Below are 14,336 nucleotides of genomic sequence, written 5' to 3' on the forward strand. Positions count from 1 at the left end.
CAAAAGGGTTGTACATAGCATCAAAACAAATGTTTAACGAGGGTTCAATGAATCTAAGAAAATGGTTTACTAACAAGGATGAAGTGGCTAGAACTTTTGCAACAACAGATAAAGCGGAAGGAAAAGCGACAAAGATTTTAGGTCATGATTGGGATTTGAAAACTGATTCCTTATCAATCAAATCATCATCATCGGAAATATTTCAAAGGGGCGTGTCAAAGCGCAAAGTGTTGAAACAAGTTGCCTCCGTGTTCGATCCCTTGGGTCTACTAAGCCCCGTTGTTTTACAAGGGAAAGTGTTTCTTCAGCAACTTTGGAACAAGAGAGTCAATTGGGACGAACTTTTGTGTAATGAAGATATAGAAGAGTGGAAACATATTGAACAAAACCTAAAAAATGTGTCGAAGTGTCAATTTCGAAGAAATATAAGCATATCAAATCCTGAACAAGTGGATTATCGCCTCCTTTGTTTCTGCGATGCATCGGAAAAGGCATATTCAGCAATGATATACCTGCATCAATCAACAGAACAGTTTACAAAGTGTGACCTCGTATTTGCTAAAACACGGTTAGCGCCAGTGAAAAAGATCACTATTCCCAGACTGTAATTGTTAGCTGAAGTGATCGGTGTTCGATGTTTGAACTTTGTTAAGGAAAACATTACTTTACCAATTACTAACTTACATTTGTGGACTGATTCACAATGTGTGTTGCATTGGATACGTAGTGATAAACACTTACCAATATTTGTACGAAACAGAGTTAATGAAATTAACAAGTATTGTGACATTAAATTGTCGTATGTACCGACAAAAGAAAATCCTGCTGACATCGGGTCTCGGGGATGTACTGTAGATAGACTTAGCAACAACCAACTGTGGTGGAACAGTCAAAGTTGGCTATCAAATGAACATGAAAAGTGGCCAGAAAACGAGGTCTTAGTTGACGAAGAATCTCTTGTTATTATTAAGGCAGACCTTGATGAGACAACTAAAATTTCCGAGAATGTGCTTGTAAACCCCCCTCAAAAGTTTACAATGAAACGATTCACCAATCCCAAGAAAGTCCATTGGGCATTGATATCAACCGATTTTCTTCAGTCACAAAGCTTCTTCGTGTTACGGCGTTAGCGCTACGGTTCATCAGAAAATTGCAAAAGCGAGAAACGAACAATGAATTTCTTACAAGTGCTGAAATTAAGGATGCAGAGCAAAGATGGACAAAACATGTTCAAATTAAAAATTATGTGGACGTGTTTGAGGCTATGGCTAAAATCAAACAGACAAACATGCGACGTCAATTAGGGGTTTACTTCGTTGTAAAGGCAGATTGGAAAATGCAAATATTAGTGAAAATGCTAGATTTCCAATATTGCTGCCAAAAGGAGACAAATTCACAAATCTCGTCATTGAAAACGTACACAAGTCTATCCTTCATAGCGGCGTTTCACAGACACTTTCGCCTCTCAGAATGCGTTTTTGGGTTCCCCATGGTCGCGCTTCGGTTAAATCCGTTCTCAAAACATGTAGTGTGTGCCGTCGACACGAAGGCGGTGCTTACAAGTTACCTCCCATGTGTTAATTTCCGAAGTCTCGTGTTACGGAAACAAGGCCATTCATGAGAGTCGGGTTGGATTACCTTGGACCACTATACATCAAAGATAGTAATAACGACCAAAAAGTATGGATTTGCTTGTTTACGTGCCTCGTGACTAGAGCTATCCATTTAGAGCTCGTGTGTGATATGTCCTCATCGGAATTCCTTCTATGTTTTAAACGTTTTATCGCACAGAGAGGCACTCGAACAAATATTATACGTGATAACGCAATGCAGTTTCGCACGGCCAGCACTGTTTTGGACGGTATTTGAAATAAAATACATACATGTGCTGATGTTTGGAGCTATGTTTCAAATGCTGGTATTACTTGGACATTCAATGTGGAGCCTTGGGTGGGAGGATTCTACGAACGTTTGGTCGGGTTAGTTAAGCGATCCCTACGAAAAACAATTGGGAGACGAATACTGACAATTTCCCAATTTCAAACATTGATAACGATATTAATTATAATATTGCTATTACACCATCACACTTCCTCACACTTAATCCAAACACAGGCATTCCTGATCTAGAAATCTCTTAAGACAGTGACTACCAACCAAAAGAGAAAAACACTGAAAATTTAATTTCACTGTGGGAAAAAGGTTGCTTGATTTATTTTGGAAAATTTGGAGAGAGGAATATTTACTTAGCTTAAGAGAAAGAATGCAAACTAACATTAAAACTGGGCGAATTCAATCTCCTTCTCAACCAAATGTAAACGATGTCTTCATTGTTAAAGACACGTGCTCTCGTGGGCAATGGAAATACGAAAAAGTGATCAAATTAACAAAGAGTAGAGACAACCTCATAAGATCCGCATCGGTACTCGTTCCTTCAGGCCGGGAAATACGCCGACCTATAAATTTATTATACCCGTTAGAAGTATCTGATCAAGACGTTGTTAATAACAAGTGTTCAGACAGATGGAGCATCATCTGTATGTTCTGATAAAACACGCAAAATCAGACCTGTAAGAGATGCATATAAGAAAGCTACAAAGAAAATAAAACAATGTTTGACGAGCGGTCAGGAATAAAATTATCATTTTAAATCATATTCTTCTACAAAATATAACATGAAGTTAAGAGTTGTTTGCAAACGTAGTTAAAGAGGTCCAATATACAAGTTTAACTATTAATTCGGTGAAGTATAAACGATCCACGTGGAACGGTTACTTTTAGTTCATGTAACGGTTCCAATCTCGATAGTTCTTTACTACGCTTTAGTGCATAGAAAATCTACAGATACCCGTGCAACGGATCCAAAACTATGTATAAATTAAAGTTGCTCATTTTAAGCTCTAACATTTACCTGTTGACATCACAACAATTAGTACAAAATGAATGTGTGCGACTTTTGTCATAGGGAATACAAACATGCGAAAACCTTAAAAAACATGTGAAAGAAAAGCATGTGGATTTGAAACATTACCGGTGCATTATTGCATTGTGTAATGCAAGGTTTATAAGACGTGGCTACCTCACTACTCACTTAGTGAGGACGCCATTATGGATAAAAATGGCGACGTTGATGTCATCACCGAAGACATTAACGTTAGTGACGTCACCGCTTACGTATCGCTGGAAGTGTCAGGTAACAACAACAACAACAATTAGTTATTGCAGCTTATTGAGGGACACAGTGACGCCGACGTTTGTGATGAAATCGGTGGGATATCCGTTGGTGACGCTGAAGTAGAGGGAGCTCTAGATAATGTCAACGTTGGTGACGCGAGTGGAGGGAGTGCGGTTAACGCTAATATCACCAAGGCTGGTAATTCCCCAGTATCCGTCAGTGTTAATGGCGCTGACGTTGGTGTAGTTTCAGAGGACATTAGTGGTGTGGACGCTGACATTAGTGGTACTCCAGTCGTTGATGTTGGTGATGTCGACGTGGTTGTTGCTCAAGATATGTATATGATGATGATGATGATAACAACATTAGTGCCAAAGATAGTGTGGTTTCTATAAGCAGTGATGAGGATTATGACGATGTGTTAATAACTACAATAAACCTCGCCTTATCAAAAACAGAAAAAATGAAAAACGGAGTTGTTTAATCGGTCGTAAGGTCAGCTTCTATTGGTCATTCTAAGAATATTTGTGAAAACCATGTTAAAAACAACATTAAGAATATATTTGACTATGTACAAAATGAATTTACTGAATATGCTAAATTCTATCATGAAAATAACACATAAAATGAACAGTACTTTTCTCTCAGTTATTAGCAAAAAGTGTATTTGTTGATTGTAATTTAGATTTTTGAATGTTTTAGTTGTTTCTTTTCTTGTGTCCGGAATGTCGCGAATATCGCGATTTATTCGTTATATATATATATATATATATATATGATAAACACATTTCTTATACATTGGAGCGTTAAGTTGCACCGTTCTTTTTGCACCGTTCTTTTTGCACCGTTTTTTTGCACCGTTTAAATTTTCCCGCCTTTTTGAACGATGCTGTTCATGGAGTATAAACTGTCACGTTTTCACTCATGCATATTTGCACCGTTTTTAACGGTGCTCTGTTTGGTATATAAATGAATGTTGTTTTGTACTTGAGGGCTCTTTTCTACTGGATATTATTTAGACAAGTTTTGGATGTTAAACTCGCAGCAAAGAATTTAAAGTTTGAAAAGTGATTCTTCTTCTTTGTTAATAAACGCTGATTAAAAGGAAAATAAATATCGATGTGGAAAGTCGAGGCTAAATTTTACAGTCCAATAAATTATAAAGATAAAAGTGTTTGCTTTGCCACACCAATTTCAAACCAAAGTTTCTGGTAGCCATTTTGTTGAGATTTCATTGAAAGAATATTGATGATGTGTTATTTAATGACTGAATTTACACCAATTAAAACAAATTAATATTAAAAGTTTAGTGAAGTAAAATTATCATCATTAGATCAGGTGAATATGATCTATTATTAGAAACATGACAATACCACTATTTGATGATTTGTGATAAGCTCTGGGACCATTAATACATTTTTAATCTTACTCCGAGATAAGCTGACATGTGAAATCACTGGTCAAGGTATGTATTCTTTATTTCAGTTGTTTAGGTAAGTCAATTTTCACTTTTTATAAACAAATATGACACTTGATAACTTGTTGGACTTTTGTCTCTCAACCTTCAATCTAGTACACATATTTATAAAAATAAAAATGATGTAGTATTAAGTAGATGTAGTTTTAAAACTCAATAAAGATGCATTTGTTTTTATCCTTTTTAATATAATATTAACATACTAAGATAAAATTGCCATGTTTCCATACATATCCACATTAACACCTTAAAAGCAATTTAAATGATAGCAGTGTTGGTTTTTCTAGGGTTCATACAACTGCCATCTGCCAGATGGCTTACCAGTTAAGGCACCTAGGCACTATATATTGTAACGTGCGAGCAAAACAAACTAACACCAATAGCCGAGCTTTCTGGCGTTATGAAACAAACACCAACAGATCCCTTCAGGGAAAAGCATGCTCGACCCTGAAGGGGTCACACTGGTCTTATATTCACTAACTCTTTTCTCACATAGCTCCGGCTTTGCTAATTTGCATATTACCAACCAAGTATACATCCGGTATAAACGTACTTCCGTTGTATACCGATTAATATTTGAACGCACATCCGCCGCCTACAGTGGACCGTTACATACTTTCCCCTCCGAGAAGACTCGTCCCGAGTCTGGACTGGGAATCTTATGGGTAAGGCAACTCCGTTATGGCAGTTGTCATCATGCCCACCGCTGCCACCATTTGTAACGTGCGAGCCAAACAAACAAACAACACCAGATAGCCGAGCTTTCTGTCGTAATGAAACAAACACAACAGATCCCTTCAGGAAAGCATGCTCGACCCTGAAGGGCTCCACTGGTCTTCATATACACTAACTTCTCTATTCTCACATAGCCCGGGCTTTGCTAATTTGCATTTTACCAACCAAGTATACATCTGTATAATAATCTAGTTTTCTTTATATTCACTCATCAACTGTTAACCGGGTTGGTGCTTTAATCTAATCTGCGTGACTAGTATCAAAACTTAAATGGTTTTCGATTATATGCGGGATTAGGGTTAGTCCCAGGTTGAACCATAAAGGGGCTTAGAGGCAGTGGGGTGAAGCGTCCGACTGTTTCTACTTTACAAACTTATCTGTGTCGTAATTTCAACGGTTTAAATAAAATGGTTTTTAAACTATATTTGAAGTGGCTTCCTCCGCATACGGTAAGCTACCGCTATGGAAATAGAAAAGTGAGTTGATCTCCCACACTTGTCACATTGACAGTACATTTGCGGAAGTGTAATATGTCATCATTGAAGCATGACGCGTCCGGGTTTGTTTGGTATTCCATTTAGATAAAATGTTACCATAATTACTCACAGCTGCTAATCAATATTAGGCTCCGCCTACTGTCTAAAGTTATTACTGCTGCAGGCTTTTGTACATAGCAGAGTTGTGTTTACTATCATGAGATGTATATCGTTATTAAAGTATAAAACATTAAATTGTGTTCATATACACTGACCACCCAATTTTATAACATGGTGTCAGAAGTATATTCCACTGCTAGTGAGAATGGACATACTTAGATATATACTGCTACTGAAATTATTTCTGTGCACCAACGAAGTATACTTTCACGGATTTTAAAATGAACAAATTCCATCCGGATAATTTTGACCTTTCATCACCGACTAAATGGGAAGATTGGAGAGACCGTTTTAAACGTGATAGGACAGCTACAAAATTGCACAAAGAAGAAGAAGAGGTGCAAATTTCATGTTAAATCAACTCTATTGGGAAAGACGTTTGAACATGGCAAGACAGAGCGAACTGGTTCAAGCACAATCGACGGGACCTCCCGAATTGGATGAAGGAGCCAAATTTAAGTCTGGTGGCGGGCATGCCCAGCCGAAATCCAAACAATGTTATCGACGTCAACGACGTGATGAAGCTTTCACAATACCACAGTGTTCTCGGTGTAACCGTAGGCACGGTTCGTCGGCAAAATACCCATCAAATCCCAGACATGCCGGAAGTGTAGGAAATTAAATTATTTTGCAGTGTGTTGCAAAAGTGTTAGTGAATTACATGTAGTATCAAATATGGATTACACAAGCGACAGCGAAATAAATGAACAAAACAATGACCAAAACAGTGGGTACTATGAAGTTCCATTTTCTGTGACACGCACGAAAAAGATCCGTGGAAAATCAAATTGACAATTTGTAATTCAAATATTGTAATTAAAATTAATACAGTGAGTCCACATTCAAATCTTTGAAAAAGCGCTCAGCGCTAAAGCCTTTTAATCGGTGCTTCGTGATCCTGGTGGTCAAATTGTGTGTAAGGGATACCTCATTCCTGATAAGTACAGAGATTGTAAAAAATACTGTTTTGCGTGTTCGTGGTCGCAGGAAACGATCTAAATAGTCTACTGAATAGAGGATCCGCGAAGGCTATGAATTTAGTACAGCATTTAGGTGAAATTTCACAAAGCATATTTGGAACCGCGGGTACCATGAAACGCGAGCTTGTTAGAATAGAGCTCAAACCAGATGCACAGCCGTACAGTGTGAATACAGCGCGCCGCGTACCATTTCCACTATTGCCGAAGTGTGAAAAGCACTAAATGGCATGCTAAATGAAGGTGTCATAGAGAAAATAACGGAACCGACAGACTGGTGTGCGGCGATCGTACCAGTAGTTAAGCCGAATGGAAATGTATGAATATGTGTCGATCTAAAAAAAGTTAAACAAATCCGATAAACGCGAACGCTATATGATAACAAATCTTGACGATGTTTCACCGAAACTTGTGAAAATGGCAGTCTTTTCAAAGTTAGATGCAACGAATGGTTTTTATCAGTTACCGCCTGATGACAATAGCTCGCGATTGACGACATTTGGTCGATAATCGTTCAAACGTGTTCCGTTTGGGATCACGTCAGCTCCTGAAATATTACAAAGAAAAATGTCTGAGCTTTTAGATGGTCTGCTAGGTGTTGATGCCATTATGGATGACATTGTTGTCTATCGTAAAGACAAACAGGAGCATGATAGAAATTTAAGTAAAATCCTGCAAAGGATAGAAAATTCGGGACTGAAATTAAACAAAAAAAAATGTTCAAACAGACCAAAACTGAATATTTTGGCCAAATAATTAGTGATAAAGGGGTCAGAGTTAACCCCAAAAGGGTCCAAGCAGCAAAAGACCTTTGTGCGCCAAACAATATCGCGTAATTGAGACGCGTGATAGGGATGATTATCTATTAAGGCAGATACACTCCAAATTTGTCTACAGTCATGAGCCCGATGACTAAATTGTTGCCTTTATTGAATGAAAGTCAAAATCAGTTTTGTTGACAAACGCGCCGCCTTTAGCGTATTATGACAGATTAAAATCTCTAGTTGTTAGCGCTGAAAGCAGTAGTTACGGATTAGGTGGAACACTGTTCGTTAAAAAAGGTTTGAATCTCAAGCCAGTAGCGTATTGTTCGAGAACGTTCTCCGATGCAGAAAAGAGATACGCGCAAATTGAGAAAGAAATGACCGCCTTGGTATGGGCATGCGAAAATTATCTTAAAGAGCTAGATTCATTTGTTCTATTGACAGATCACAAACCGCTGCTATCGCTTATTAACAATCAGGACATCGACCAAACACCTTTAAGATGTCAGAGGTTTCTCATGCGAATGAGAAAGTTTAATCCAATATGCAGTTATATACCGGACAAAGAAATGGTTGTGTCAGATACCCTTTCTATGTCTCCATTGAATGAGTTTGATCAAACTTTTGAGAATGAAGTGAAGACATCTATTGAAATGGTCACTGAAAATATTCCTTTAAGTGACATTCGACTACATCTAATAAAACAATCACAACAAAATGATGAAACATTCAAATGGTTATTACGTTCACCAAGCATGGATAGCCGGAAAAGGAAAACTTACTTACACAGCAAGAAATGATTCTTCTATGGACAAAGGTTTACTGTTTTACAGGAGTAGACTTGTTGTACTAAAAGTAAGAACCTAGCTGGCCTGACAGTTTGGTGGCCAGAAATATCCAAAAACATTGTGAAATATTTTCAAAACTGTCAAACTTGCCAAGAAAATAAGCCAACACAAGGACGCGAACCATTGAAAACAATGACTTTGCCTAATGGGTAATGGGAGAAAAATGCCGCAGATATTTGGGAAGTTGACAATAAACAGTTTCTGGTAGTAATGGATTATTATTCCCGTTATCTTGAGATTGGATACTTACCGAGAGCAACAAGTGATAACGTCGTGGTGAAAAATGTCAAACAAGTTCTCATATTGCGGCGACGCCACAGAGTTAGTGACCGATAACTGTACACCTTTTACATCTGATAAGTTCACAAAGTTAATGGAAAAACATTAAATGTGAAACACTCAATTTCATCCCCAAGATATCCGCAAGGAAATTCTCAAGCCGAAGCTGGATTAGAATTAGCGAAGGGTATTTTGAAGTAAACTGATGTTATCAGAGCGCTTCAAACATATTGGAACACGCCATCTATAGCAACAGGGTTTAGTCCTAATCAGCTGATGATAGGCAGGAATGTTCGCACGTTTCTCCCAAGTATGCCGGAAATCACTAGACCAAAATGGCCTAGACGGTCAATTGTTCAAAGAAACGACAAGAAGACAAAACAAACTTACGAACATTTATACAACAAGAGATATTCTACACGTACATTGCCTTTATTGAATGAAGATCAAAAGGTCAGAACAAAACTAGACAATGAGATGAAATGGGAAAAACAAGGAACTGTTACGATTTTATTACAAAAGAGAAGATCACACGTTGTAGATACAAAAAATTGAACATATACAAGAAATCGAAGGCATTTACAACGAATTCCGAACAGTGATTTTCGTGAGTCTGACAAATCAAACGAAAAACAAAGAGAAAATTGTGTCACTGTTTCTTTTCAACAATCCAGGGAAACTCTGAGTGAACAAACAGATAAAACACAAACATCTCCAGTTGCATACATAACTAGATCTGGGAGGGAAGTTAACCCACCAAGCGATATGGGAACTATGTTTAATGTTAGAAGAAATAACATTCAGATTAAGTTCAACAATCTCAGATAAGACGTTATAATGGCTAATTAAGAAGTGTATTAACTGAAAGTATCGTTAATGTTTAGATTAGAACTTTACAAAAGTTATCAGTGCTATCTCTAATATGTGAACCTAGGGTTAACAATTTAAAAAGTGAGCTGCTAATGAATATTAGGCTCCGCCTACTGTCTAATGTTATTCTTATTACTGCTGACGGCGTTTGTACATAGCAGAGTTGTGTTTGCCATCATGATAATTACTAACATGACAGCTGGTTGGTGATCGACTAGCGGTGATAAGTATATATATATATATATATGTGCGTGCTGTCTCTAATATGTGAACCTTAGGTTAACAATTTATAGAGTAAGACGTTTGGTATTCCATTCAGATAAATTGTTACCATGATTACTCAGAGCTGCTAATGAATATTAGGCTCCGCCTACTGTCTAATGTTATTCTAATGTTATTCTTATTACTGCTGTAGGCTTTTGTACATAACAGAGTTGTGTTTAAATATATATACACTTGCTCCCAGACTGACACCGCGTCCGACCATTAAGTCCTTCGTTAAAGATTTTGAGCAAGCACCTGTACAATAAATACAATCCCATGGATATCAAAACAGTAGTGGTATCGCATTCTTCAGTCAACACATTCCATAATGATCAAAATAAAATTTAACGTCAGCTGACTATTTAACGTTGACTCTATTCTTGGTCCAGACCAACGTTAGAAAGGTCATGAACGACTACTTGATTGCCGCAAACAGTAAAACACACAAGAACGACCAATACGATGTTTTCGTCGTATTGGCACGCTGTATCTGTCAACACGCAAACACGTCATGAGACGGCTGACCTAAGCCATGATAGAAAACAGTAATGTGAACAAGTTTAGTCTTTATCAGTATATACATTTTTTATATTCTAACTCGCGCAAACACAGTTGATAAAGAGTGACCAGTATTAATTATATTTATGACCAATTAGTAATAAAATTTTCTCACCTTTTGCAACAATTTCATTTATTTGTATAACTCATTTATGATACGACTTTAAAAACCTGTATATAATACATTTCTCCCCTTATCCTATTTCTACCGCCAGTGTTTTATATTTGTCTTAGGATTAATCTTATTTTGGTTCAAACGAAATGGATATGAATATCATTACTTTTCTATTTAATTATTTTCAATGAGATATTGAACTATTATGTTACGAGCAATAAACCTTTTGAATTATTTTCCTTATCAATATTTTGCCCTTAAAATAATAAAATAAATCCAAAGAATTATCATGAATAAAACTGCAATCCAACGGAATCTGCCATTATCCGAATTTCTCAACGTTATGAAAATAACCAAATATGCCTTGTGCAAACAAACCAGGCCTTCATTTCTCAATTTTTTATCGAATTTCATAGAGCCTAATTATTGATTTTACAAAACAAAAATATTTTTTTAAATTATTGTGATATCATAAGATACGGTTAAGTTCATTTAAATGTCTTATAAGTCTGTTCATGGAGAACATTACACAATTTATACCAAGACCTTTGAAAAGGGACTTGATTGGTATGCATTTCGACCTCCTATATGGAAACGAACTCGGCAATGTTGACCCCATATATGTCCCATTCCTTCAAATATTGCTGTAAATAATTAATGCATATGTACACCTTTCTATAATGTAATATGTTGAATGTTCAAACGATAGCATTTGTGAAGTTTAAAAACTGGCATCTTGTTGATTTAAACATAAGGTTCCATACTTGCAACTGTCGACTTACCAGCTAAAATAATTTAAAAGAAACTCGAATTTCCTCATTTTCGTCTGTTATATACCATAATCTTAAGCTAAGTTCATAAAATATTAATGTCACATACCGTATGCTGTACAAAAAGCAAATCCAAAAAGAACTGAAAGTGTATCCATATTTCGCCTTTCAATCGTTCATACATCAGACCTAGCGTACTCGAAGTGATGATTAAGTTGTCACTGAAAGATATTTAAACGGCATGCAGCACTTTCGCCATGAGATGTATAGACAACAAGATTTGTAATGTATTGCAATTTTGATATGCTTTAAACAGTCGAGTTTAACAGTAACTGTGTTCTAATGTTTTAAATAAAATAAGCATTTATTCAAAACCATAAGTTTGCACTCCATATAAATAACCCAAATTTGTTAAATAAATATACAGATGTATTTTTTGTTCCCCTAGGCACGTCCATAGGAAATCTTTCTTATCATATATTTTCCACATATGCCAATAGAAGTCAAGAAAAAAACGTTACTCAAATGTGAATGTATTGCATTTACTGATATCAGATTTGAAGCGAGAAAAGCTTTAAGAATAGTACGTACGTATAAAATCATGAATCCTAGAACGTAGAAAGTAGAGAGTAGTAGTAGTAGTGGTAGTAGCAGTAGTAGTAGTAACAGTAAGAGTAGAAGTAGTAGAAGTAGTAGTAGTAGTAGTGTAGTAGTAGTAGTAGTAGTAGTAGTAGTAGTAGTAGTAGTAGTAGTAGTAGTAGTAGTAGTAGTAACAGTAGTAGTAGTAGTAGTAGTAGTAGTAGTAGTAGTAGTAGTGTAGTGTAGTGGTAGTGGTAGTGGTAGTGGCAGTGGCAGTGGTAGTCGTAGTGGTAGTGGTAGTGGTGGTAGTAGTAGTAACAGTAAGAGTAGAAGTAGTAGAAGTAGTAGTAGTAGTAGTAGTAGTAGTAGTAGTAGTAGTAGTAGTAGTAGTAGTAGTAGTAGTAGTAGTATTAACAGTAGTAGTAGTAGTAGTAGTAGAAGTAGTAGTAGTAGTAGTAGTAGTAGTAGTAGTAGTAGTAGTAGTAGTAGTGGTAGTGGTAGTGGTAGTGGTAGTGGTAGTGGTAGTGGCAGTGTCAGTGGCAGTGGCAGTGGCGGTAGTGGTAGTAGTAGTAGTATTAGTAGTATTAGTAGTAGTTAGTGTAGTAGTAGTAGTAGTAGTAGTAGTAGAAGTGGTAGTGGTAGAAGTAGTAGTAGTAGTAGTAGTAGTAGTAGTAGTAGTAGTAGTAGTAGTAGTAGTAGTAGTAGTAGAAGTAGTAGTAGTAGTAGTAGTAGTAGTAGTGTAGTAGTAGTAGTAGTAGTAGTGGTAGTGGTAGTGGTAGTGTAGTGGTTGGTAGTGGTAGTAGTAGTAGTAGTAGTAGTAGTAGTAGTAGTAGCAGTAGTAGTAGTAGTAGTAGTAGTAGTAGTAGTAGTATAGTAGTAGTAGTAGTAGTAGTAGTAGTAGTAGTAGTAGTAGTAGTATAGTAGTAGTAGTAGTAGTAGTAGTAGTAGTAGTAGTAGAGTAGAAGTAGTAGTAGCAGTAGCAGTAGCAGTAGCAGTAGCAGTAGCAGTAGTAATCAAAATATTACAAATGATATACGCAGACTAAAAATGATCGATATTAATAGATTAATCTTCAAACCGAATAAAATTCATCTTAAAAGTATTATTGTGCTTAATTGCATTATCATAACTTTAATAACATCTGTCTAGCAGACGACTTACGTAGACCAACGGAAATTAACGAGTAGTATTTGTTATTACCCTTCTCGCGAATTCAACAAATCGTACATGAAACTTCGAGTATATAAAGCAATGCTTGTGTGACCTAATTGTTGATTGAATAAAATTGCGGTCATAATATTTCCTTGTCGACTATCTTTTGCTGAAAACAATTGCAAATTCAAGTGCGATACGGATGTTTAGTACACTGCAATATCATTGTGTACAGTAAGTGAAACTATCTTAACAACTTTACAATTAACTGTATGTCAAATGTTAAAAAGAATAATATTGTCATGTCTTTTAACAATAGCTAGCGTTATTTCTCACTGTATGTTTATTGTTAAATTTTCATTAACAATATATTCGTTTGACGACTTTGATTATTTAAGGACAGTGGTATAAGGTTATACAAATGTTGACCATTCATCTGTGGTCTATAGACGTGTGTTTTATACTAGGAAATTCTAATGAAAACTTCTTCAAACATTGCACATGCACTGGTAGGCAGAAGTAACTATACCCTTATAGTTTCAAAATTACAGGGTCAAAGTTAATTGTTAGCTGACCATCATGATGGGAATAATATAATGTCGATCGCGAAAAGAACACATTATGTTGACAATGTTACATAAAATGGGAACAACTGGCTTAGTTCTTTAAACATTATATCAAGATTTCTTGTTGTATCCATGACATTACACCTATTTATACTTGACTGACAGGTCAAAACATTCTCAACTTTGTTGCAAAAATTAATATAAATATTAAATATAAAGTATGAAAACACCATATCTGGCATCCTGATTATGTGTATAAGTGCTAACATGTATGAATAAGTGTTACGTTTTGACATTAATCTCTGAAAAGAAGACGTTTTCTGGAGCTGTAGCTTGTAAAGGTTTTTAAAAAAAATATTTTTCGGTTGACTATGATTCATAAAATTAGCCAATACGGTGGATGGCCGACCAAGTTGTTTGTCATCTTCGATTGATAGTCTGCCGTTCTTTTACATGTAATCCCACTTGTAGTCAAACGTCTTCCGACACTTAGTTAGTTCCTGAATCCCTAATTAACCATAAAGTCTGCGTTTTTTAAATCAGATTTGCGC

The 14,336-nt window shown here is 36.2% G+C and overlaps 1 protein-coding gene across 1 annotated transcript in view; it reads right to left on the reverse strand.

The window, feature by feature from the left end:
- The window catches only part of LOC128235638 (uncharacterized), a 26,135-nt gene extending 14,452 nt beyond the window's left edge, over positions 1-11,683 (reverse strand). Inside the window, exon 1 of the mRNA XM_052950441.1 lies at positions 11,598-11,683. Coding sequence (XP_052806401.1) covers positions 11,598-11,646 — 49 coding nt within the window. The 5' untranslated portion in view covers positions 11,647-11,683. The remainder of the gene's footprint in view (positions 1-11,597) is intronic.
- Between the last annotated feature and the right edge of the window lie 2,653 nt (positions 11,684-14,336).

Source organism: Mya arenaria, chromosome 5 (assembly GCF_026914265.1).
Source record: "Mya arenaria isolate MELC-2E11 chromosome 5, ASM2691426v1".
NCBI lineage: Eukaryota > Metazoa > Mollusca > Bivalvia > Myida > Myidae > Mya > Mya arenaria.